General features: G+C 38.0%; 1 protein-coding gene across 1 annotated transcript; it reads right to left on the reverse strand.

Annotated features, from left to right (window-relative positions):
• Positions 1-18431: 18431 nt before the first annotated feature.
• On the reverse strand, positions 18432-20652 carry LOC110102140 (7-deoxyloganetin glucosyltransferase-like). The gene is made up of 2 exons (XM_020830322.2): positions 20101-20652; positions 18432-19378 (listed from the first exon to the last, which is right to left on the reverse strand). The coding sequence occupies exons 1-2, from the start codon at positions 20612-20614 to the stop codon at positions 18432-18434; spliced, it is 1461 nt and encodes a 486-aa protein (XP_020685981.1). The 5' UTR covers positions 20615-20652.
• Between the last annotated feature and the right edge of the window lie 4092 nt (positions 20653-24744).

Genomic DNA, 24744 nt, shown 5'->3' on the forward strand with positions numbered 1-24744 from the left:
TGATTTTTCAAAGTTTAAATGCAATTATAGGGTATTTTTAAAATAGTGATTTTTCTGTTTTCAAAATAACTGCATATATACCTAAAATTTTGAAACAAAAATGATCTCAAATCATGCATAATTCAAATACGAACAAAACAAGGTGATGTGCATCGAAATCCGATTTAAAACTACGGAGTTATGAATTTTGGAAGATCAAATACAATAAATAGATTTAAAAAATGATTTATATATATATATATATATATTTAAATAGTATTTTTACTGTTTTATAAATAATTTAAAATTCACATATCATTTTTATAAAAATGAGGTATTGTGTGTCAAAAACGGAGCAAAAATGAATTTTCTATGAATTTTTGAAGATTTCTGGATTAAAATATAATTTAAACTAATTTTTTAATATTAAAACCGGCGGCGGGACACGTGGCGCATCCCGATTAGTTGGCACGGTTCTTGGCCAATGATTGCGCCGCCGCAATCACTGGCTATTATTAGCCAATCATCACGACGGCGGTCCCGCGTCCGACTTAACCACGTCGGACGTCGCCTCTGCCGTCCGATCCTCCGTCGTTCCGGACGGACGGCTGTGATCGAGCCGGATGGTTTGATCTCATAGTCGGGCGAACCTCGGGTTGAACCAGAGAGGCCGTGCGACAAGATCTGATCCGTCGATCACGGATCCAATGGCCCAGACTGATCCTACGCATGCAGGCGGCCGGACCGAACCCTAGGGGACTATTTCGCTTTGATCTCTCAAACCACTCGACCAAACCTCACGAAATTTTAAACACAGGTAGCATACGTGAAGAGCATCATTGGGGGATGTTTGGTTTGATCCAAAAAGCACTTTTTGAAATGCTATTTAACTCTATGTGTTCTAAACTAGGGTTTGTGATATACCTCAATCCACACGGTGGATTCGGGAGATCTTGGGCTCGTTGGACTCGTGGAATCCGCAGGAACAATCTTCCTCCTGGGCTTGTACTCCGAAGCGGTCTCGATCGACGGGAAATCACCTTGGAACGGTTTCTCATTCGGGTTCGCCGGATTTCTCGCCGCCGGCGAGCCTAAGATGCCGGGATTTGGTGGGGGAAGGTGGGGGAAGGTGGAGGAAGGATGTGGGAGAATTCTCGCCAAATCTCAGAGCCTGAGGTGGTCTCTAGATCGATCAAGAGCAAAAAGATCCTTTCCTAAACCTAATTTTGGCTATTTAAGGCTCTTAATCATATGATCAGTGGCTAGGATCGATCCTAGATAAAATTAGGAGGGAAATATCTCAGTTTTGGCCGTGGTTTGAAATCCAAATCAATTAGAGACTCTTAAATGCATTAAAGGGGGATTAATTCCAATTAAATAGCTCATTTTAACTTAATTATGACTGGGTTTGACCAAGTCAATGTTTGACTTGGTCAACCAAGTCAATTAGGTCACGGAGGATGAGGATCAAGCCTTGGATGGGTTTGAATGCATTAGGAATTGATTTGGGCTCAAAAAGGCCTAATAGGTCAACCTAGGTTGACTTGGTCAACCAGGTTGACCCTGGTCCCGGGTCTGGGCAAAATCAAGGTCAACACCAAGCAATGAGGTGCAATTTCCTTTCGTGAAGGTTACTATGAAACAGAAATCTTGAACAAAGCTTGTTGATAGTAGCACAACAAGACTTAGGTATTATGGCTCCTCTTATCCAGTATGCAATGGTGTTTGTGATGATGAATTTTAGAAATTGAACTCTACCTGCAAATGAAAGAAACTTGTTTTTCCAACCATCAAGTATAGCAAAAATTTTGCTCAATAGTGGTTGGAAGTGAGAATTTTTAAGCCTCTTAGAAGAAATGGGGAGACCCAGATAAGTAAGGGAACTGATAACTTGGTAAATACCAAGAATCTCACAAATATGATGCCCCATATTGACATTGTGAGAGAAAACAATTGAACTTTTAGCTTCATTGACGTGAAGTCCAGAGAAAGAGCTAAAGTCATTCAGGCAATTTTTGAGAATCACAGCATTATCTCTGAAAGCCTCCCCAAAAACAAGGAGGTCATCGGCATACATAAGGTGATTGATATGGACCTCCTTATAAGCAATCCCCTTGAAATTTGAATTTCTTTTTAGAATATTGGAGAGTCCATCCATCACAACACAAAATAATAAAGGAGAAAGAGGGCATCCTTGACGGAGTCCAGATGTGGAATTGAAATACCCCTCTAGAGATCCGTTCAGGCAAACCGAGAAATAAATATCAAATATGCAACCTTTTATCCAAGATACAAAAACATCAGGAAATCCTTTCTGGAACAGCCGAGCAATCAAGAATTCCCTAGATACAGAATCAAAGGCTTTTTTGATGTCAAGTTTAGCACAAAAACTCTTCTGAGAGCTTTTAAAATCCCTAAGGATTTCAAAAGCAAGAATGATGTTATCCGTGGAACATCTGTTAGCAATAAAACCTGATTGACTATCATGGATGATGAAAGGAAGCACCTTTTTAAGCCTATCCGTAATGATTAAAAATGAAAAACAAAAAAATGAAAAAAAAAAAAAAAAAAAAAAAAAAAAAAAAAAAAAAAAAACAGAAACAAAAACAAAAGTCCTATGAAAACTATTTTTTTCGCTCAAAACTCGTATGCTTTTACTTGGCTCATTTCAGTTGGAATCGCCTGTAATGATCTGACATTAGCCTTGATATGTCATCAAAAAATTATTTTGATCAAGTATGAATCTCGACATAAGTATTAGTAAGAGGTTTTTCAAAAATTAAATCTAATGCCATTTGAGTTCTGATTTCAGCAAATCTATAGTCAAATTGATCGTCCCAGTGAAATGATTACAATGACACCAAGTTCGATCTAACCCGATATCAAATGCACCCAAATCAAATGATTAAAGCCTACTAGAAAGCTTCAGATTATTAATTGGATGACCAAATAATATTCAAATATGACATACTTATAGTCAAATCAAGTGGATCGACGAGAAGAATCCAACGAGCCCAAGAACACCAAATTTTGATATCATTACAACACTTAAATGCTCAATAAATGATTCATTATCAAGAGAATCGACATCGGCTATCTGTTGGAATAATTCCAACTTGCCCTTGATCTTCTTCATATTTACGAGTCGTGTCACTCTGAAAAACTATAAATAATTAAGCCTCATTCTTCACATGGAGGGGGAAATGGAGGAGAGAAAAGGAGAAGGGGAAGAGAGAAGTAGCAAGAGCTCTCTTGCGTTTTCCAGCCATTATCGTTGCAACCACCTCCAACTATTGTCACTAATAACCACCATCACCATCATCGAACCTCCGTCAACCTTTGTCAGACTTTCACATGTTCATTGGACGTTGCTAAATCTACGACCATCACCGAACTCCTGTTGAATTGTTCCCTAACTATTATCACTATATTTCCAACATCTTTCATTCATTCAAGCTTAGGAGTACCCACATCTGAAGTTTGACAAGATCTTCAACATATTGTTTTTACATTGTTCTCAAGTTGAAGGACGAATTAATTGTTGTAACATATTCGAACAATAGTACAATCATTTCCATGAATTTTCTCTTTTTAGGGTATTCGTGTAAAAATTTTAGTGTTTCTTTATCATCTTAATTTTTTGTTTGTGTGCTAAATTTTCGTGTATGTTAAGATATAAAATCTTTTAACTTGAGAATTTATAAGCGAGCAACAATCCTTGAACGATAGAACATAAAAAAGCATACTTGAATTTGACTAGCTCGAGAGTCAAATTTATTAAGACATGATATACTGTTCGACCGCAATAATATTGGGCTTATTGGCTCTTAACTTATCTTGAATAAATAATAAATATTAAAAAATTTCCCACAAGTTCATATCCTCTATCTTATCAGATATTAATTTTATAAAAAAATATATCCTGTGTTGAGACTCTCTGTCCAATTTTATTTTTTTTTTAATTTTCAGATAAAGCCCTCTTCTTCATCTATAATGGGAGTTGTTTATTATATTATAATTCTTTTAAATCTATAATTATGAGTGTAAAAATATCCTTTTACAAATTATTCTTAGGGTTTTCACTGTAATCATTTTTCATACAAATTTTTTTATACAAATCAAAATATGCAAAAAGTAAGCTACTTTTTTTTTAAGATATTTCGTTAATTTAGATAAATTCACACATACATCACATATATAAATTTTGAATCCAAAACCTCTTAGTTAGTAATCAAAATACCCAATCAATAGATCAAAATGAGCTACGCAAAAAGAGCTGCCTTATTACATACTGTAAACCCATGATTAAAATGACCCGTTTAAATTCTTTTAGATGAAACAAAGGAATGATATTGAACTCATTAGATTCATCTCATTGAGCCATTTGATTTAACTATAAGCATGAATATTTGGAAACTACTTGCTCCGTCAATTAATGGTTTAATGCTTCTAAATACATTTTAATTGTTTGATTTGTGTTCATTTAGATTCAAATCAAATCAACGGTGGTGTTGATGAGCTTGTTTCATCGATATCTTCAGCCCAACTAAAAGCTTATTAATAGAGGTCACAAATTTCATGAGAGAAGTTTCTAATTCAAATATTATCTTAAAATTTGTGCTAATCAAGTGAATTACTTATTACAACTAAATATTATATAAGAAAATTAAACTAATAGATGAATAAAATTAAATCATAAAAAGTATAACTAAATTATTGGACATTCAAGTTATTTTTCTTATAAATATCTAATAATTTAGTTGCATGTATTTTAAAAATATAAATGTAACATCATATAAATAAGATGGTTTGAAAAGTAGCTGCTTGCTTAAAGCAACACCTACAACTCATTCAACTGAATGAACAAATTTATAGTCAAACAATTAGGCTTCACCTGTGATAGCTTTAGGGCACTATTTTTATTCCTATTCTTAAAATATTTTTTAACTAAAAATTAGCTTTATGTAATAGTAAAAAAAATTATCCCAAAGAAAGCCTTGGGGGTTGTTTGGTATCGGATTTACAACAGTATTTAAGTCGGATTTACCTAAATCCAGCCAAACAATTTTTGTGCACGCGTTAAATCGAGGTGATGGGTAAATCTCGGATTTAAGGATTTACGGCTTAAATCCTCGATTTACTAAATCCCTCAGTTCGATGGATTTATGGGATTTGTTTGAAGAAGTGCGCGAAAGGTAGAAAGTTACCTTCACAGCCAGCAAGCTCTCGTTGTTGCTTCCGATCAAAATGTCGTAACTTCCGATCCGATAGGAAGTGGAAGTCGTCAAAGGAGCGAAGTCGAACAGCCATAGAGCCGAAGAAGACTCGTGCGATCTTTATGCTTCCTGGGAAGCAATGAAGTCGAACAGCAATGATGAACAGAGAAGATGAAAGGCAAATCTAGACGCCTCTAAGTTATTATTGATTAACTTAATTAATATAATTTAAAATATTAATAATTAAGTAAATAATTAATAGTATAATTAGTGTAAAAATTAATTATCTAATTTAACTTAATTGAATTATTAGTAATAAATTAGTAATTGAATATTATTATTATTAGCGTAATTAATATAACTTAAAATATATATTATTAAATATATAAAAAGGATTCTGGGGTTGATTCATTCGAATAGGCCCACGGGTTGGAGATTCTTCCGCTAGCCTATTTGATCCAGATCCCATTTTGTTGTTCTTGTTTTCTTTTTCCGTCACAGCATTCGGAATCACATTCTTAGGAAAAATTTTCTTGTTTCTTGCCTGTTGCTTTTCCACTTTCAACGCCAAGTTCATGACGTCCTGGACCGTCCAGTACGGTTGTAGTTGAACCACGTTGGAGATCATCGGGTTCAAGCCACCAAGAAAACGGGCTACCGTATGCTCTTCCGGTTCCACCACATCACATTTAATAGACAGCTGCTCAAACTCCCCAATGTACTCTTCTACTGTCATCTGTTGCTGCTGTAACTGTGTAAATTTTAAGAACAGCTCCTGCTTATACTGATCAGGAATGTATTTTCGTTGCAATTCCTTCTTCATTTTTGACCACTCAAGGATCTTGCTTCTTCCCTCGCGGTTTCTTGACCTCTTCAAATTTTCCCACCAAAGTGATGCGGACTTCTTCAGTTTTATCGCCACCAGTTTGACGATCTTGTTCGCCGGCACTTCTTTGAACTCAAGAACTCGTTCCACTGTTTGTAACCACCCTATGAACTCGTCGGGGTCCATTCTCCCATCAAATTCCGGCAGCTCAATCTTGATTCCATAGTCATGAGAAGAGTTTCTTGGATGCCTGTCAGGTACTCTTCTTCCTCCATCGTCATCGCTTGAGTTTCCTCGATGGAAAGGATTGACATCGTCTTCTTCCGTCGGAGGTATCGTCGATTCTCTTTGTTCACATCTTTCCAGCCGCTGTTGTAATTGTGCAATTTCCCGTTGTAAATCTTCGATCATAACTTCTTGCACCGGCCTTTGGGGATTTCGACGAGGCGGCATTATGCCGGCTCTGATACCACTTGACACCGGACCGGCGACAGGTCGCAGCCAGGCGTGAATAGTTCACGCCGTCTCCGGAGCGAAGCAACCACCACCGGACTTGAGGTCCGGATACAGAACAGTGACCACCACCTGACAGGGTCAGGATACAGACTCTTTTACAAGAAAGAGGAAGTTTAAGAAATCAATCCAACCGAATCTGTATTATTATCGCAAACCACACTTATTTATATACATTATTTTAGCCACATATTTGGCCACAATTAAGCAAAAGGAAAAACAACTAAGAACTGAAGTTTGGTACAGAATACACAGAAGTATAGCGTTCCTATGCGTCATCTGAGAGCTCCGGCGTCAGTCTGCCGGGGTAGGAGGAACTTCAGGTTCGTAATATGGAGATAGGTCGGCCACGTTGAAGGTAGCCGATATATTATAGTCACCCGGAAGATCAATCTGGTATGCATTATCACCAATTTTCTTGACAATTCTGAACGGTCCATCGGCTTTGGGCTTTAATTTGCTAAACGCACCTTGAGGGAAACGCTCTTTGCGTAATCGGATCCATACCTGGTCACCCACTTCGAAGTGCATCGCTCGCCGAGATCTATTGGCCAACTTCTGGCATTTAGAGTTATGCTTCTGAATTAAATCCTGTACCTCTTTATGAAGCCGTTGAATTTCCTTGCTGCGTTGGACACCATCTGTGCTGAATTTTTGAGTTGGCAACTGAGGAATTAGCTCCAGGGGAGATAAGGGATTGTTGCCGTAGACTACCTGGAACGGACTGTGTCCCGTGGCTTGATTAATGGATCTATTGAAAGCGAACTCAATCTGAGGTAGAATAAGATCCCATTGCTTTAAGTTCTTTCCTACGAAGCATCGGAGCAGATTTCCCAAGCTTCTGTTGACCGTCTCTGTCTGACCGTCTGTTTGTGGATGGGCGGTGGAGCTGAAAAGAAGTTTGGTTCCCAGTTTAGCCCATATCGTTCTCCAGAAATGACTCAGGAATTTGACGTCGCGATCAGACGTTATAGTTTTGGGGATTCCATGTAAGCGTACAATCTCCTTGAAGTACAAGTCGGCAACATGAGATGCATCCAAAGTTTTGTTGCAAGCTATAAAATGGGTCATTTTTGAGAAACGGTCCACCACTACCATTATAGAATCCTTGTTTCTTTGAGTTCGGGGCAAGCCCAACACAAAGTCTAAACTAACCTCCAGCCATGGCCCTTCAGGAACAGGTAACGGCGTATACAGTCCTAATTTCTGGCTGTGTGTTTTTGCTAAAACACAGACTCGGCAGCGACGCAAAAATCTGTCCACATCTCGCGATAGTAACGGCCAGAAGAAATGCTCTTGTATTAATGCCAGTGTTTTGTCTCTCCCAAAGTGGTCAGCTATACTAGATTCATGGCATTCACGGATGATAGCTAAGCGGGTGGATCCCTGAGGAATGCAAAGCTTATTTCCGTGGAACAAATGACCCTGCTGACAGTGATACAATTTATAAGGCTTTTCTTGACATTTGCTCCAAATCTCCCCAAAGTCTGAGTCCGCTGGATACAGTTCTTTTAACAATTCAAACTCAATGACCTTAGTTTGAAGTACTTGGATTAATGCTGTCCGCCGACTGAGCGCGTCCGCCACTTGGTTGCATTTTCCCGATTTATGCTTCAGGACATAATGAAATGCACCCAAAAATTCAACCCAAGCAGCGTGTCGTCCCTTTAGCTTCTTTTGACTGTTAAGAAAACATAAAGCTTCGTGATCCGAGTATAAGATGAATTCGTGCGGCAACAAATAATGGCTCCAATGATGAAGAGCTCTAACAACAGCATATAGTTCTTTGTCATAGACAGAGTATTTTCGTCGGGAGTCATTAAATTTTTCACTGAAAAACGCGATCGGGTGCCCGTGTTGGCTAAGAACAGCTCCAATGCCAACGTTCGACGCGTCGCAATCGATTTCAAATGCCTTGTTAAAGTCAGGAAGAGCCAACACCGGGGCTGTCGAGATGGCTTCTTTCAGTCTTTCGAAGCCTTCTTTTGCTGAGGGGTTCCACTGGAACGGTTCACTCTTCAGGAGTTCGGTCAGCGGTGCCGCAACAGAACTGAAATTCCTTATGAATCTCCGGTAGAAGGAAGCAAGTCCATGGAATTGTCGTACTTCCGTCATGGATCGGGGCGTGGGCCATTGCACTATGGCTTCAATCTTGTGAGGATCGGCTTCAATTCCTGCGGAAGAGATTATAAATCCCAAGAAAGAAATTTTATCGGTCAGATACTGACATTTCTTTGGGTTGGCGAACAACTGCTGTTCTCTGAGAAGGTCCAATACACTCCTCAGGTGTTCTAGATGAAGATCCACAGAAGAACTGTACACCAAGATGTCGTCAAAGTAAATGACGACACACTTGTTCATAAGGGGTCGGAACACCTGATTCATCAGTCGCATGAATGTACTTGGCGCATTGGATACACCAAATGGCATGACAGTCCACTCATACAGTCCTTCCCGCGTCTTAAACGCAGTCTTCCATTCGTCTCCGGGTCGGATACGTATTTGATGGTATCCGCTCCTTAAATCAATTTTGGAGAACACTCTGGCCCCATGCAGCTGATCGAAAATGTCGTCTATACGCGGTATAGGAAACCGGTATTTGATAGTTATTTTGTTGATTGTCCGACTATCTATGCACATACGAAAAGTACCATCCTTCTTAGGGACTAGGAGCGCAGGTACGGCACACGGGCTTGCGCTGGGTCGGACAAAACCTTTAAGCAGCAGTTCATCCACTTGATGTTGTAATTCTGTGTGCTCATCGGGTCGGAGGCGATATGCTGGTCGATTTGGTAAGACTGACCCAGGTATCAGGTCCATTTGGTGCTGCACATCACGTAAGGGAGGTAGTCCTGATGGTAATTCTCGGATCAAGACATCCTCATATTGTTGCAAAAGGGGCACAACCAATTCAGGAATATTCAGAACCTGAGAATTCTCCTCTACCACAATTAGAAGCAGTCCCTGCCGCATAGTCTTTAAAGCTTGCACAAACAATGCTGGTGTCGTATTCTGGGTTGGCAACTCGTGATCTTGGCTAGTCACGGGTGAGGGTAACAACACGAATTGTTGTTGGTTGTGCCGGAACGAATATGTGTTGGTAGTCCCGTTATGAAGGGTGCCACGATCGAATTGCCACGGACGGCCAAGCAATAGATGGCACGCATCCATGGGCACTACGTCACACAAAGCTTGGTCTTGAAAGTGCCCGATCGAAAAATCCACCAAACATCGTTTATTAACCTGAACTTCCGCAGTCTTCTGAATCCAGGAAAGTGAGTAGGGCTTAGGATGATCAGTCGTAGTCAATTGTAGTTTGTCCACCATAGTTGCTGCAACGACATTCTCGCAACTTCCGCTGTCAATAATCACGTTACACACCCTATCCTTCACTGTACAGCGGGTTCTGAAAATACTGTGGCGCAGCCATGATTCACCTTTCTGCACATTCAAAGATTGCTTCAGAACAAGCAGATTTCCTTCATCTCCTTGCAAATAGACTGGTTCTTCGGTAGTTACTCCATCATTGAGAGAGGTATCATAGTTGATGGCTTCAGGTTCTTCCGCCAGAATTACTACCCGCCGGTTTGGACAATTGGAAGCTATGTGTCCAAATCCCTGGCATTTGAAGCATTTTCTTGCCGGCAAAGGATTCTGGGGTTGATTCATTCGAATAGGCCCACGGGTTGGAGATTCTTCCGCTAGCCTATTTGATCCAGATCCCATTTTGTTGTTCTTGTTTTCTTTTTCCGTCACAGCATTCGGAATCACATTCTTAGGAAAAATTTTCTTGTTTCTTGCCTGTTGCTTTTCCACTTTCAACGCCAAGTTCATGACGTCCTGGACCGTCCAGTACGGTTGTAGTTGAACCACGTTGGAGATCATCGGGTTCAAGCCACCAAGAAAACGGGCTACCGTATGCTCTTCCGGTTCCACCACATCACATTTAATAGACAGCTGCTCAAACTCCCCAATGTACTCTTCTACTGTCATCTGTTGCTGCTGTAACTGTGTAAATTTTAAGAACAGCTCCTGCTTATACTGATCAGGAATGTATTTTCGTTGCAATTCCTTCTTCATTTTTGACCACTCAAGGATCTTGCTTCTTCCCTCGCGGTTTCTTGACCTCTTCAAATTTTCCCACCAAAGTGATGCGGACTTCTTCAGTTTTATCGCCACCAGTTTGACGATCTTGTTCGCCGGCACTTCTTTGAACTCAAGAACTCGTTCCACTGTTTGTAACCACCCTATGAACTCGTCGGGGTCCATTCTCCCATCAAATTCCGGCAGCTCAATCTTGATTCCATAGTCATGAGAAGAGTTTCTTGGATGCCTGTCAGGTACTCTTCTTCCTCCATCGTCATCGCTTGAGTTTCCTCGATGGAAAGGATTGACATCGTCTTCTTCCGTCGGAGGTATCGTCGATTCTCTTTGTTCACATCTTTCCAGCCGCTGTTGTAATTGTGCAATTTCCCGTTGTAAATCTTCGATCATAACTTCTTGCACCGGCCTTTGGGGATTTCGACGAGGCGGCATTATGCCGGCTCTGATACCACTTGACACCGGACCGGCGACAGGTCGCGGCCAGGCGTGAATAGTTCACGCCGTCTCCGGAGCGAAGCAACCACCACCGGACTTGAGGTCCGGATACAGAACAGTGACCACCACCTTACAGGGTCAGGATACAGACTCTTTTACAAGAAAGAGGAAGTTTAAGAAATCAATCCAACCGAATCTGTATTATTATCGCAAACCACACTTATTTATATACATTATTTTAGCCACATATTTGGCCACAATTAAGCAAAAGGAAAAACAACTAAGAACTGAAGTTTGGTACATAATACACAGAAGTATAGCGTTCCTATGCGTCATCTGAGAGCTCCGGCGTCACTTACAATTTACTAAATTCCACTAAAATTAGCCCCTTTGTATTCACTATTAATAGCTCAAACAAATTTGGTGCCGTCACAAATTAATGATAAGAAAATACGCATGCTTTACAACATCATAATACGCAATCAAATATCACAGAAGAATAATCTAAGCACGCATCTATGATTAAACTATCTAATTATTCTAATTCGTGGAACAATATATCAATGCCACTATACTTTTTGTTCTTGCCTGTTGAATTTTCTCTGCCGAAAACTCAGCCAAGCAAAGTTTTTTTTTTTTTTTCTTTTTATTTCTGACCTGACTTTAACCTAAACCAAAAAATCTAAATTCAAATTGATCTGTCTAATAAATGAATCGGATTCATATTATGTTATCCCCATTAATGGATTGGTTGACCCTTGACCTTGCTTTTGATCCAAAAAAATGACCCGTTTAATTTTTTTTTTTTCTTATTTTTTTTATTGGGTATAACATTCTTATTTTGTTATTAAATAATTTAAATTTTATAGCTGATACGTTATAAATTTTTTTAATAAAAATGGGTTAACATATAGGGTTTCAGTCATTCGGGTTGCTAACAGCTGGGTTTTAAGTTGATATTTTGACATGTTTATTAAACGGGTCATATTTTAATTTATTGACTGTATTAAGATTGGATAAATTTAAAGACATGAGTCGGACTTGTTAACCCATTTTGATACTCCTAATTACGAGTAATGTGGTTAAAAATTTTCTTTCCTTTTAACATTTAAAAGAAATTAAATATAAACGATATTTGTTTTAAAACTTCGTAAGTTCTATTTATCTGTATGTGATTGAGGCCGGCACTTGAATAAAGACAAGCTATTCAACTTGATCAGCCCTTTCTTGAAAGGAACAGATAAGATCAAATAAAATAATAGAAGTTCATTTATAACTACTTAATAAAATAAATAAGAAAAACCGGTCCTATCAACTGCAAGTATCATGACAAAGCGTAGTGGTTGCAGATTAATTTCAAATATGTTAAAGCAAAAAATAATAGAAATATTACTTTCTAAAAAAATTATTGCTATAGAGAGAAAAATTTGTCTTATTTTTAATGTATATTATGTGCACACATAAAAATAGGGAAAATGAAGTATAGGGGTGTCAATTTTGGGTCAAGGGTCGGGTTCGGGTCGAACCCGAAACTGACCCGGGTTCAATCAAGACGACCCTAACCCGACCCGAGTAGGTAAACGGGTCTAATATTCGAACCCGGACCCGACCCGGCGGGTTGCCGGGTTGACCCGACCCGACACGGGAAGGAGCGAGCGCGGGACGCGAGCAAGCGCGCGGGACGTAAGCGAGCGCGCGGGTGCGTGAGAGGGCGTGCAGGTGCTCGGATGGACGCGACGGGTGCGCTGCAGTGCGCCTGCGCGGTCACGAACTCGCGGGCAGTCAGTTTAAACAGGTTTCCGGGTTGACCCGCCAACCCGTTGGGTGAACTCGAATCCGATCCGTTTTTTCAAACGGGTTGAATCTGTGAACTCGAACCCGGCTTGTTTTTAAACAGGTCGGGTTCAACCCGGATTTTCCGTGTCGGGTTTTCGTGTCGTGTCAAATATTGACACCCCTAATGAAGTAGCATAAGATCATGGAGCGAGAGTTGTGATTCATGGCTCGAAGAGGGAGAAATGATCGATGAAATAAGTGAACTATTCTTCTTCATCAAAGATAACTTACAATTATAATAGTTCTTCACTATCCTATCATCTATATGCTATGTTATGATGCCGACAAGGTGGCAAATTAAGATGATTTTTCTATGTTTGCCAGTAACAAAGAGCCAATATTACTTCGCAAGTAAGGCCAATGTAAATTTTCCTTCATTATAGTTAAGGTCTTATTTGTGCATAAATGATCAGCTAGGCCTCCTTCTGTCCTTCATGCCATTTGACCATTATGGTGAACCTGGTGGATCTTTGGGGAATGCATAGACGGTTAACAAAAAAAACATATCCTTCGTCAATGTGGAAAAAAAACATCTAAACTATAGGATAGAATTCCTTCTCATATTTTGAATATTTTCACCGATAATTGTTAAGTTTTTCAATAAAAAATGGTATAGGAAGTCTACCCTGACTGAGCACCACCCCCATTCCAACATTTAAAACATTAATGCTTTCCATCTCAAACACTTACGTGATCAAAATCAAGGAGGGCTAACACTGGGGCAGATATGACTCATTGTTTTAAGTGATCAAAGCTTAATATTGGGCTATAGTACCCAAATAAAGTTGATATAATCTAAGATTTTGTATGATGGTAGTTGTTTTTTTTTTTTTTAATAAATTGTTGATATTGTGATTGTAGCCCATGAAAATACCACACTTTTGTGAAAAGATTGAGAGATTGGAAAATTTATAATAGCCTTAACCTTGATTGGATCTACCTGTATTCTTGCAGAAAAAAGAAAGCTAGGAATCTCAAAATTTTAATTTCATCATCAACGACAAACATTTTGCTTGGTTAAAAAATAATTATTTCTTTAGGAGAAATTTAAAAATTTGACGAATGTGCTATGGTAGTTCTTCAAGAGTATGGATATATACTAGAATATTATAGAAATAAAGTCGCAAAGAAATAGTTGAAATTTTTGACTCATGAGTCATAAAAATGCCCAGTGCATTAATTAATTTGAAAGACATCACAATTCATTCATGTAACTCATCTTATGTTTTAAAAGTGATCATTTGTTCATTCCCATCTCTCATTTAGATCTGATGATAACGTCTCTGCAAATGAACTTTGGAAAATAAAATAGTTTGATCCACGATCATTAATATTGAAATTTGTAAGCTATACTAAACTATTATTTTTTACAGCTCCACTATTAATGCACATTGTAAAAGAAGTGGGTAGATAGACTCTAGTATTGAGTTGTCTTTTGTGTTTTTCTCCATCATTACCTATAAATAACCTTTTATTGGCTACTTGTAATGCTTTAAAGAATAGAGAGATATATCACTAGGCTAACAAAGGAGTGTCCTTCAATTTTTTTGTGCAAGGGAACAAGAATAATTAAAATTCCCTTATGGTTATAGAGTTAGTGTTAGCATTCTTGATGTGGTACACACCGGAAGAAGCATGTTCACAAGAACAATCAAAGAAGGCAAGAAAGCAAAGAAGGCGTCGGCCTTAGTTTGTATCACATTAACTGAGTAATTCATCTTCTCAAAGGAGAAGAAATACAAAACCAGGTCACTAAAAATGGCTCCTGCACAAAAAGAGAGTGCCCGTCCTACTTACTAAAAGCAGCAATAGAAGAAGAAGGTGGCTGCGCCTCATCCAAAGGCTGCACTAACAGAAAAACTAAAAGTTTTAAATAAAACTGAAAGCATTTAAATAAAACAGTAACTAAGCGGACGGCTGAGATGGTCCGCAACATGGACGGCAGTGATGCTCCGCATCAATTCTCTTCCTGTATTTTTTTTCGATTATTTTGCTTTGACCTCCCCCATTGACAAGTAGCATGTTTCCATCAACAACATATATTACACCAAACCAGCTCTTCAAATATTTTGATTGATAAATTAACCAAACTTAATTTGAACATTCTCACATCACTCTCTTTTTTTAGCCAATATAACTTGTAAGGAAGGGGATACTTTTTTTATCTTTAATTGCAATTTCTCGACTTTGTCGTGGCCACTACACTCTGCAAATCACATAATCATAAACATTAGATATAAATGCCTACAAAGACAATGCTTGCTCCAATTACCCCTTGCCTAAGAACTATTCGAACGAAGCACCTCTTCGATCACCTTCTCCAAGTTTACCGAAGAGCTCCCTAGAGGACTAATTGCCTTAGCTGCACTCTCCTTCCATTCCAAAGCCTTCTTTCTCATCCCCCTCCCCTTCCCCCCCGCCATTATCTCCCTTATCATTCCCTCCACCTCCTCCCTCTTCACATTATTGTCAATCTCCATCCCCACACCCCAATCAGTGCAACGATTAGCATCTTCCTCGTACTTCTTATTGGATTCGGTAAGCTTCTCGCGAACCTCCTGGAGCATCTGTGAGAACTGAGTGGCGAAATCCACAGCAGATTTGCTGGAACACTTGGGTAACACGGCCAGATCCACCGTGTGATTCGGTAACTTCGTGTATACAATGCTGAATGGACTCTTCCCGGTTGAGCGATTAGTCATGATGTTATAGGCAAACTCGGCCTGTCCCAAGAGTTCATCCCAAAGTCGCGGGTGCTCTTGCACCACGCAACGGAGCATATTGCCTAATGTCCGATTAATCACCTCCGTCTGTCCGTCCGTTTGCGGATGATATGCCGAGCTAAGTTTGATGTCTGTCTGCAAACGTTTCCAAAGCTCCTTCCAAAAATGGCTGACGAACTTGACATCTCGGTCGGAAGTGAGACTCCGAGGAAGGCCGTGTAGGCGAACTACTTCAGCGAAGAAGATGCGGGCCACATTTAAGGCGTCGAAAGTCTTCTTGCACGGCACAAAATGAGCCATTTTGGAGAAGCGATCAACGACTACCATAATGGAGTCGTTGCCGCGCTTGGTACGTGGCAGACCCATCACAAAATCTAGACTAAGGTCCTCCCAAATTGATTCCGGCGTTGGTAGTGGCAGGTATACGCCTGCAAGCTGACCGCCAGTTTTGTAACTTTGACATACCAGACACCTTTCTACGAATCGCATCACGTCACGATGCAAGTGCGAATCAAGGAGGGCTAACACTGGGGCAGATATGACTCATTGTTTTAAGTGATCAAAGCTTAATATTGGGCTATAGTACCCAAATAAAGTTGATATAATCTAAGATTTTGTATGATGGTAGTTGTTTTTTTTTTTTTTTAATAAATTGTTGATATTGTGATTGTAGCCCATGAAATTACCACACTTTTGTGAAAAGATTGAGAGATTGGAAAATTTATAATAGCCTTAACCTTGATTGGATCGACCTCTATTCTTGCAGAAAAAAGAAAGCTAGGAATCTCAAAATTTTAATTTCATCATCAACGACTAACATTTTGCTTGGTTAACAAATAATTATTTCTTTAGGAGAAATTTAAAAATTTGACGAATGTGCTACGGTAGTTCTTCTAGAGTATGGCTATATACTAGAATATTATAGAAATACACCACCAAAAATTTGCAAAGAAACCGCTGAAAATTTTGACTCATGAGTCATAAAAATGCCCAGTGCATTAATTAATTTGAAAGACATCACAATTCATTCATGTAACTCATCTGTTCATTTCCATCTCTCATTTTGATCTGATGATAAAGTCTCTGCAAATGAACTTTGGAAAATAAAATAGTTTGATCCATGCAACTGATTGAAATGATCATTGATATTGGAATTTGTAAGCTAGACTAAACTACTATTTTTTACAGCTCCACTATTAATGCACATTGTAAAAGAAGTTGGTAGATAGACTCTAGTATTGACTTGGCTTTTGTGTTTTTCTCCATCATTACCAATAAATAACCTTTTATTGGCTACTTGTAATGCCTAAAAGAATAGAGAACATGATATCACTAGGCTATCAAAGGAGAGTCCTTCAATTTTTTGTGCAAGGGAATAAGAATAATTAAAATTCTCTTATGGTTATAGAGTTAGTGCTAGCAATCTCTTCCTTTTTTTTTCGATCATTTTAATATGACCTTCCCTATGACAAGTAGCATGTTTCCATCAACATCATATATTACACCAAACCAGCTCTTCAAATATTTTGATTGATAAATTAACCAAACTTAATTTGAACATTCTCACATCACTCCCTTTTAGCCAAGATAGCTTGTAAGGAAGGGGATACATTTTTATCTTTAATTACAATTTCTCTTACACTCAATTAATGATTACATGGCATATCCTGCTCGGATTGTATAGCATATTTTGAAGGTGCTATGTCATGCAGCTCACCTTAATTGATATGTTGGTTGGGAGCTTTGACTACCAACCAAGAGAAGTTGGGTTTGAGTCTTACGTATGTAATGTGTGTGTTTGCCTTAATTGGCCTAAATGTCCCCAAAGAAAAGATGATATGTCAAATCCTAGGATCTTTCTTGCATGTGTTTAGAAGGCATCAAAGGACCAGCAAATTCCCTTCATCTACCTAAAAGAAAGTCTTCTCCCGATTATTTGCATGCAACTTCCTCATCTAGAGCATCTTTTATTATTAAAACTAGCTAAAATCTTTCTTATTAGGTTCTTCAATAAGACAAACTACTTCTCGGTTTTAAAATTTGACACAAAATGACGATATTTATGACACTTGATACATTTTTTTAGGTGGAAAAATGTTGTTTGACAACCCACTACGATTGTTTGCAATGAAGCTGGTTTCTATTAGTGTAAATATGTTGTATTAAACATTGTCTGTCGTGGCATGCTATCACTGGCTGCTTATTTAAGCTTTGCCTACATATAGTCCTGGAGACCGGTTGTACAAGGAAGATAATCAAGAAAACATTTTCTATTTCTTCCTTCTTCTCTACGTTTCTTTCTCTATTCACTGTCTTCTTCAGTTTCAATCGACTCAGCTTTATTTTTCAAAACTACTTCTTAGAGATGTTCTTGATGAGTAGATCATCCGTTCAAATGCCTACTCTTTGCTTTGTGAACTTAGTTTTGTTTGTTGACCTTAATAGCCAAACTAACAAGATCCTCAAAGGACCAATATGGTTGCAATTGCACCAAATTTGTGAGGACTTCCTTGCCCATCATGGACTAGCAGCAAATTATGTGAGGAGGAAACAATGAATTTTATTAGTTAAAAATATATAAATTGAGAAATTTTGAATACTATATATGTTCGTAAATCTCTAATATATTAGAGTTGTATTCTTGAACATGCAAATGCAACAAATAACCGGATAATGTTCCTCCAAAAAGAGAAATTATCAAGTGTAAATTATACATCTACTACATGCAAATCACATAATCATAAACATTAGATATAAACGCCTACAAAGGCAATGCTTGCTCCAATTAGATATAAAATCCTAAGAACTATTCGAACGAAGCACCTCTTCGATCACCTTCTCCAAGTTTACCGAAGAGCTCCCTAGGGGACTAATTGCCTTAGCTGCACTCTCCTTCCACTCCGCCGCTTTCGCTCTCATTGCCCTCCCCTTCTCCCCCGCCATCATCTCCCTTATCATTCCCTCCACCTCCTCCCTCTTCACATTATTGTCAATCTCCATCCCCACACCCCAATCAGTGCATGAATACAAGCAATTGGTCTGCTGCTCGGCGAAGAACGGCCAGCATATCATCGGCACGCCAGCAGTTAAGCTCTCCAATGTCGAATTCCAGCCTGAGTGTGTTAAGAAGACGCCCACCGCCGGGTCGAAAAGTAGCTCCTCCTGCGCGCACCAGCTCGTCATCATCCCTCTCTCTTTAATCTCTTCCAAGAACTCCGGTGGCAGCACGGCCGATTCTCCCTTCACGAGGTCGGGCCTGATCACCCATAGAAAGGCGTAGCCGCTATTGGCGAGACCCCATGCGAACTCGACGAGCTGTTCGTTGCTCATTATAGTTATGCTTCCGAAGTTGACGTACACAACTGACTGAGCTTCCTTGCCGGCGAGCCAGTTTAGGCATGTAGAGTCCTCCTTCCACAGGCTTGTGCTGATGGCCGCGAGGGGACTGTCGCTTGGTATTGTGCGTCGGACGAGGGCCGATAGTGGGCCGATGGAGTTGACGGACGGGAGGATCTTCTGCAGTGCGGCGAGGGCGGGGACTTCAAGGGCGTCAATGGTGTTAAGCACGAGAGCTGAGGCCATGGAAACTCTGCCTACCTCGTGCAAGATGAAGTTGAACATCTTTTCATTGGGATCCGTCACACGAATGAAGGTGGGTAAGTCCTTGAGACGCGTGCCTTTTCTCAGTCCCGGGATCCAATCTACTTCAGTGTCAAGGAATCTCCCATTGTTGAGCTCTGCCTCATCTACGTTGGAACACAAAACAAGATTAGTCAAAGAGTGAGGAAAAACATCAAACATTTTCAAGATGAGGAAATATGTAGATGAAATTCATCTAAGATATTGTGTTAAATTATATATATTCTTTAATTTATCACATTTCTTAATTGAATTATTTAAAAATAAATAATATTATCATGCAATAAAAAAAATGGTTTCGTGCAATTTAATTTTAATTTTTTATTTTTGGATAAGATGAGAGCTGAAGCTTCGTTTTGGGCCGTTGATATAAGTAACTCCAAATTTAATTTGTCAATTTTATTTGAAATATATAATAAAGGTCAACGTTTTCTTTCGTATATTATTTTATGCTAGAAAAAAGACTTATAAGTGGGAAATTAATTTTAAAATTTGTTTTTTTTAATTTAATAATTTTTCTAATAAAATAATATTTTATTTTTTAAAGATAATAAATTAAAAAATAAATTCATCAAATATCATATTAATTTCTTATTTCCTTAAATCATAATAATAACTAAATATTTATAAACAATAACCATAGGAACGGAAAATTTAGAAAATGATATTATGATATTAATTATATTTTCAAATAGGAAGCAGGCTAAAATAACCACCGTCTCCCGTAAAGGAAGGAGAAATTATTCTATGCGGAGTGGAAGAACCTTCGGATATGTAAACAGTCTGAACTCTGAACAGAGTTACACAACGTTTTTAACTTATTATTTACCTTTGAAAGGAACGAGGCCGCGATCCACAAGCTGTTGGTAGTGGAGGTAGGCGAGGAAGCCGCAGGCACTAGTAGTCCAGAAAAGGATCTCAGGGATGCCGAGATCCCGGGCTGCGTCAAGGGTGAAGCTCATGACGCCATCCGAGACTATGCAAGAGACTGGCGGAGCACCGGAGGAATTCTCTTCATTGAGCTTAGCCAGAAGACCTAAGAAGGGACCGAGACAGTTCTTCATTGTAGATTCGCAGAGGTCAGGGACGTTCTGCGTAGCATCCTCGTCGGAGTAGGGGAGGCCGTCGGGAATGGAAGCGAAACGGAAATCAGCGAGTCCCCGAACAGCCTCTGCGCCCTGCGAACGAACCAGCCGACGGTAGTTGAACTCGGTGAGAACGAAGGTGATGTAGAAGCCTCGGGCATGGAGGACTTTGGCTAACTTTAATACGGGGTTCATGTGGCCTTGCGCCGGGTATGGAACGCACACGGCGTGGTGTTTCTCTGCTGCAACGGAACCCATTTCTCTTTCTCCTAATCTCTTTCTACAAAGCTTCGCTAGCTCCTTGTTAGTTCTCCAGATTGCTAGCTGTGTTTATATATAGAGAAGGTGATCGACGTCGAAGCCAGAATAAAAGACGAATTTTTGTTTGATTTTTTCTTTTATTTTGGACGGATTCAAGTCTTGATTATTCATTCTGGTCTCTACTTAATTTATATATTAATTGTTGAATTTTCGATTGAGCGAGTTTTCACTATTTTATTCATGCTATTATTTGTCTCTTTTCTTTTTGTTATTTCTTTATGATGCTAAGCAGCTTCCTCCATCTATATCTATCAGTACTGTGATAGCTTTGGCCAAGTTGTTGTTCTACTGTGATAGCTTTGGCCAAGTTGTTGTTCTGATAGAATTTAAAATTTTTTGTGTAATAATTATATATTTATGATAAAAAAAATTAGTAAAGAATTAACGAATTTTGCTGATTTGTTTTTAATTTTGGAAAAATTTTAAATTAGTTATTATTAAATTTTAAGAATGTAAGTATTGAAAAAAAAAAAATAGAAGTAGGTAAAATCATCCATCAAACGAGCGACTTATGTTGACTTGACTCAGACTTTATGAGTCATGTGCTAGTCGTCGAACTAATAGGCGACTTATTTAAAAAAAAATTATTGTAAGTTGCCTGTTAAACGAGAAACTTGTTACAGTAAAATTTTAAAAATAATTTAAAAATAAAATAGGTAAAAAATATATTTTAAAAACAATTAAAAATAAAAATAGAGAAAAAAGCACAAAAAATATAAAATTAATGTAAACTATAATTTTTTATATTTTGATAGAAGTCAATAATGTAAATATGTATATTTATGGAAATTTGATAAAAATGAACTTTTTTGTTTATTTTGATATTATTAAAATTTTAATCATTAATTTTTTTATGGATAAGCATTATACCAAAAGTTCAAGCGACAAAAAAAAAATCACGATTAAAAGTTTCTCCTTAAACACGGGCTTCGAAAATAAATATCATATCTCTAAATATTTCGTTTAAAAATATATATTTAAACTATTGACTTCTATTAAAATATAGAAATTATATTTTACACTAACTCTATATTTTTGTTTTTGTCTATTTTCACTTTTAAATTATTTTTTCAAATATATTTATTTCAATATTTTCTACCTATTTTATTTTTAAACTATTTTTCAAAATTTAGTGCAGTAGGCCGCCTATTTAACGGGCAACTTATAATAGTAATTTTTTTTAAAAAATAAGTCGCATGTTAGTTCGGCAACTGACACATGACTCGACATGTCTGACTCAGCATAAGTTGTCCGTTTGATGGACGACTTTGTCTACTTTTAAAAAAATTTTATACTTAATTACATTATTAAAATTTTAATAATACCTAGTTTAAAATTTTATCCTTTTATTTTATGGCGGCAATTCCCTCTGAAAATTGCAGCAGATTTATTTATGCGGGAAGGAGTTTTCCGACTCGTGTTTTACCAAGGAAAACAATTTTATCGGAAATTCACCGAAAATATTAATTACCAGCATATTTTGATCATTTTCCAACAAAAATGACCGCCAAAAAACATCTATTTTTCTTGTAGTGATCAGATTACTTCTAAATATCTAAAACTTATACTCTATTAGAACAGACAAATAAACAGTAACTTTGTATAGCCTTTTGTATTTGTTTGTACAGGTGTCAGCATAATATTGGCTGCTTACACCTTTAACTACTTTGTAGGTCTATAAGTATCTCTGTATTGTTTCTGAACGGATAGGTGAATTAATATTACTTTTACATCTTTCTGTTTCTTGTCTCTGTTCTTCGTTTTCCTTCATTTCTACATGGTATCAGGAAAGGATTTCAAGATACTGCTCATCCGGAACATGTATGTCGTTTAAATAAAGCCATCTACGGCTTGAAACAAGCTCCGAGACAATGGTATAACACATTTACCTCATTTCTTGTTTCTATTGGATTCTCGCATAGTCAGGCCGACCCATCTCTCATGATATACCGGCAAGATATGATTCAAATTTTCTTGCTCATTTACGTCGACGACATCTTGATTACTGGCAACAACGAAGACTGCATTCGCTCCATTCTCAATAAACTCAGCACTGAGTTTGCAATGAAGCATCTCGGTCAAGCTACATAATTCTTGGGCATAAAGATTCAAAAACTCAGTAACACCTACTTTCTCTCCCAAGCTAAGTATGCGTTATCTATTCTTAACTTAGCTAATCTGACCAGGTGCAATCCTCTTGCTAATCCAATGTGCACGAAGCCTCCCACTACCTTCAATGCCGAGCCCTTTCTTGCTGACCTAGCTCTGTATCGGCGTATAACGGGTTCGCTTCAGTACCTAACACTAACTAGGCTGGACATCGCCTTCAGTGTTAACATGTTATCTCTAATGAGCCTAATGAACCTAAGTAAATCATGATTACTGGATAAATCCACTACGCCACTACTCTCTGTATTGACTACTCCGATATATCAAAGGTACTTTAAATTTTGGATTACCTATCACCAAAACTAACTTGATTCTCAAATCCTTTTCAGATGCGGATTGGGCTGGCGATCCACTCATACGACGATCTACATCTGGCTATTGCTCATTTTTGGGCGACACGCTCATCTCTTGGACAGTTAAAAAGCAACAGACTGTGTCTCGCTCCTCTACTGAGTCAGAATATTGGGCTCTTGCGGCATTAACAAAGGACATCATTTGGCTAAGAAGATTACTTACAGATTTCGGGATTGCTCAAGACTACCCGACGGAACTATATTGCGACAATATGTCGGCAATAGCACTTGCCAACAATCCTATGTTCCACTCGCGCACAAAGCACATTGAGATTGATCAAAAGTTCCTACGAGATCATATTCAAAATAACAATATCCGGCTACATCCAATCAGTACCATCGACCAAACTGCTGACATTTTCACAAAATCTTTGTCTACTCCTCGTTTTCATCAGCTCAGACTCAAATTGACGGTCTGCCAAGACCCATCAATTTGCCCGGGCGTATTAGAACAGACAAATAAACAGTAACTTTGTATAGCCTTTTGTATTCGTTTGTACAGGTGTCAGCATAATATTGGCTGCTTACACCTTTAGCTACTTTGTAGGTTTATAAGTATCTCTGTATTGTTTCTGAACGGATAGGTGAATTAATAATACTTTTACATCTTTCTGTTTCTTGTCTCTGTTCTTCTTTTTCCTTCATTTCTACTTACTCGACCCCTCAATCTTGTCGATATTCCTGTAAATAAATAAGGCATCAAGGGTCAGATTACAAACTCAGTAAAACTAATCCTCAAGACTCCTTGGGCTTCCTCTAAAATCTATTTTTGTCCCTTTTCATACTCATTCCTTCTCTATCTCTATATAGAGTGTTCATTAATCAAATTTAGATTTAACAAATCAAGCTATTCGAGCATCCTTTAATAATTATCATTACTAGCCTCAAATAAGATTCTTCACATTTTCACACAATAGATTTGAATCCAACGAAGGAGCTAGCAAATCGAGAAATTCTTGAAATTGTGCTCTATGAAATAAAATTTCATCTCATTATCTTGAAATAATTTAATTTCGCCTAGATACATAAGTTTCTTAAGGAACCTCCCCGAGTTGTAAATATGTACCAATAATTATTTGCAAAATAAATTTTCTTTTGCAAATATCTTGTGATTAAAAGTATTTTTGGTTGACTAACGAGTTAGACAATTTACAGCTATGCAAATTGGCTAGCAAGGCACCAATAAGGGCATCTCCAACCGAAAAATTCATTTTTCACTCCAAAATGCAGTAATACACCAAAATGCAGTAATACACCAAAATGCAGTAACTTGTCTCCAACCGAACTCCATTTTCTAACACCAAAAAAGAATATTCCTAGTATATTCTTCTCCATATTTCATTTTACATATTTTTAATCATTAATATTATTTATCGAATTTTTGAATTAAATCTAATATAATTAAAACAAATATTTTTTGCTCTATAAAACAAATATTTTTTGCTCTATAAAAACTCCATTTTCTAACACCTGTCATAAAAAAATGTAAAATATCCAGTACGTCCGGCGTATTGCCCAGCCCACCCGGTAGGACAATTTTTCCAC

Source organism: Dendrobium catenatum, unplaced genomic scaffold, assembly GCF_001605985.2.
Source record: "Dendrobium catenatum unplaced genomic scaffold, ASM160598v2 fragScaff_scaffold_211, whole genome shotgun sequence".
In the NCBI taxonomy this organism is placed as follows: domain Eukaryota; kingdom Viridiplantae; phylum Streptophyta; class Magnoliopsida; order Asparagales; family Orchidaceae; genus Dendrobium; species Dendrobium catenatum.

Bases quoted from the DNA above. Each gene is read 5' to 3' on its own strand.
- LOC110102140 (XM_020830322.2), bottom strand. From the start codon at position 20,614: ATGGGTTCCGTTGCAGCAGAGAAACACCACGCCGTGTGCGTTCCATAC. The intron at 19,379-20,100 runs GTAAATAATAAG...GTTCCAACGTAG, and splicing joins CGGCCTCGTTCCTTTCAAAG to ATGAGGCAGAGCTCAACAAT.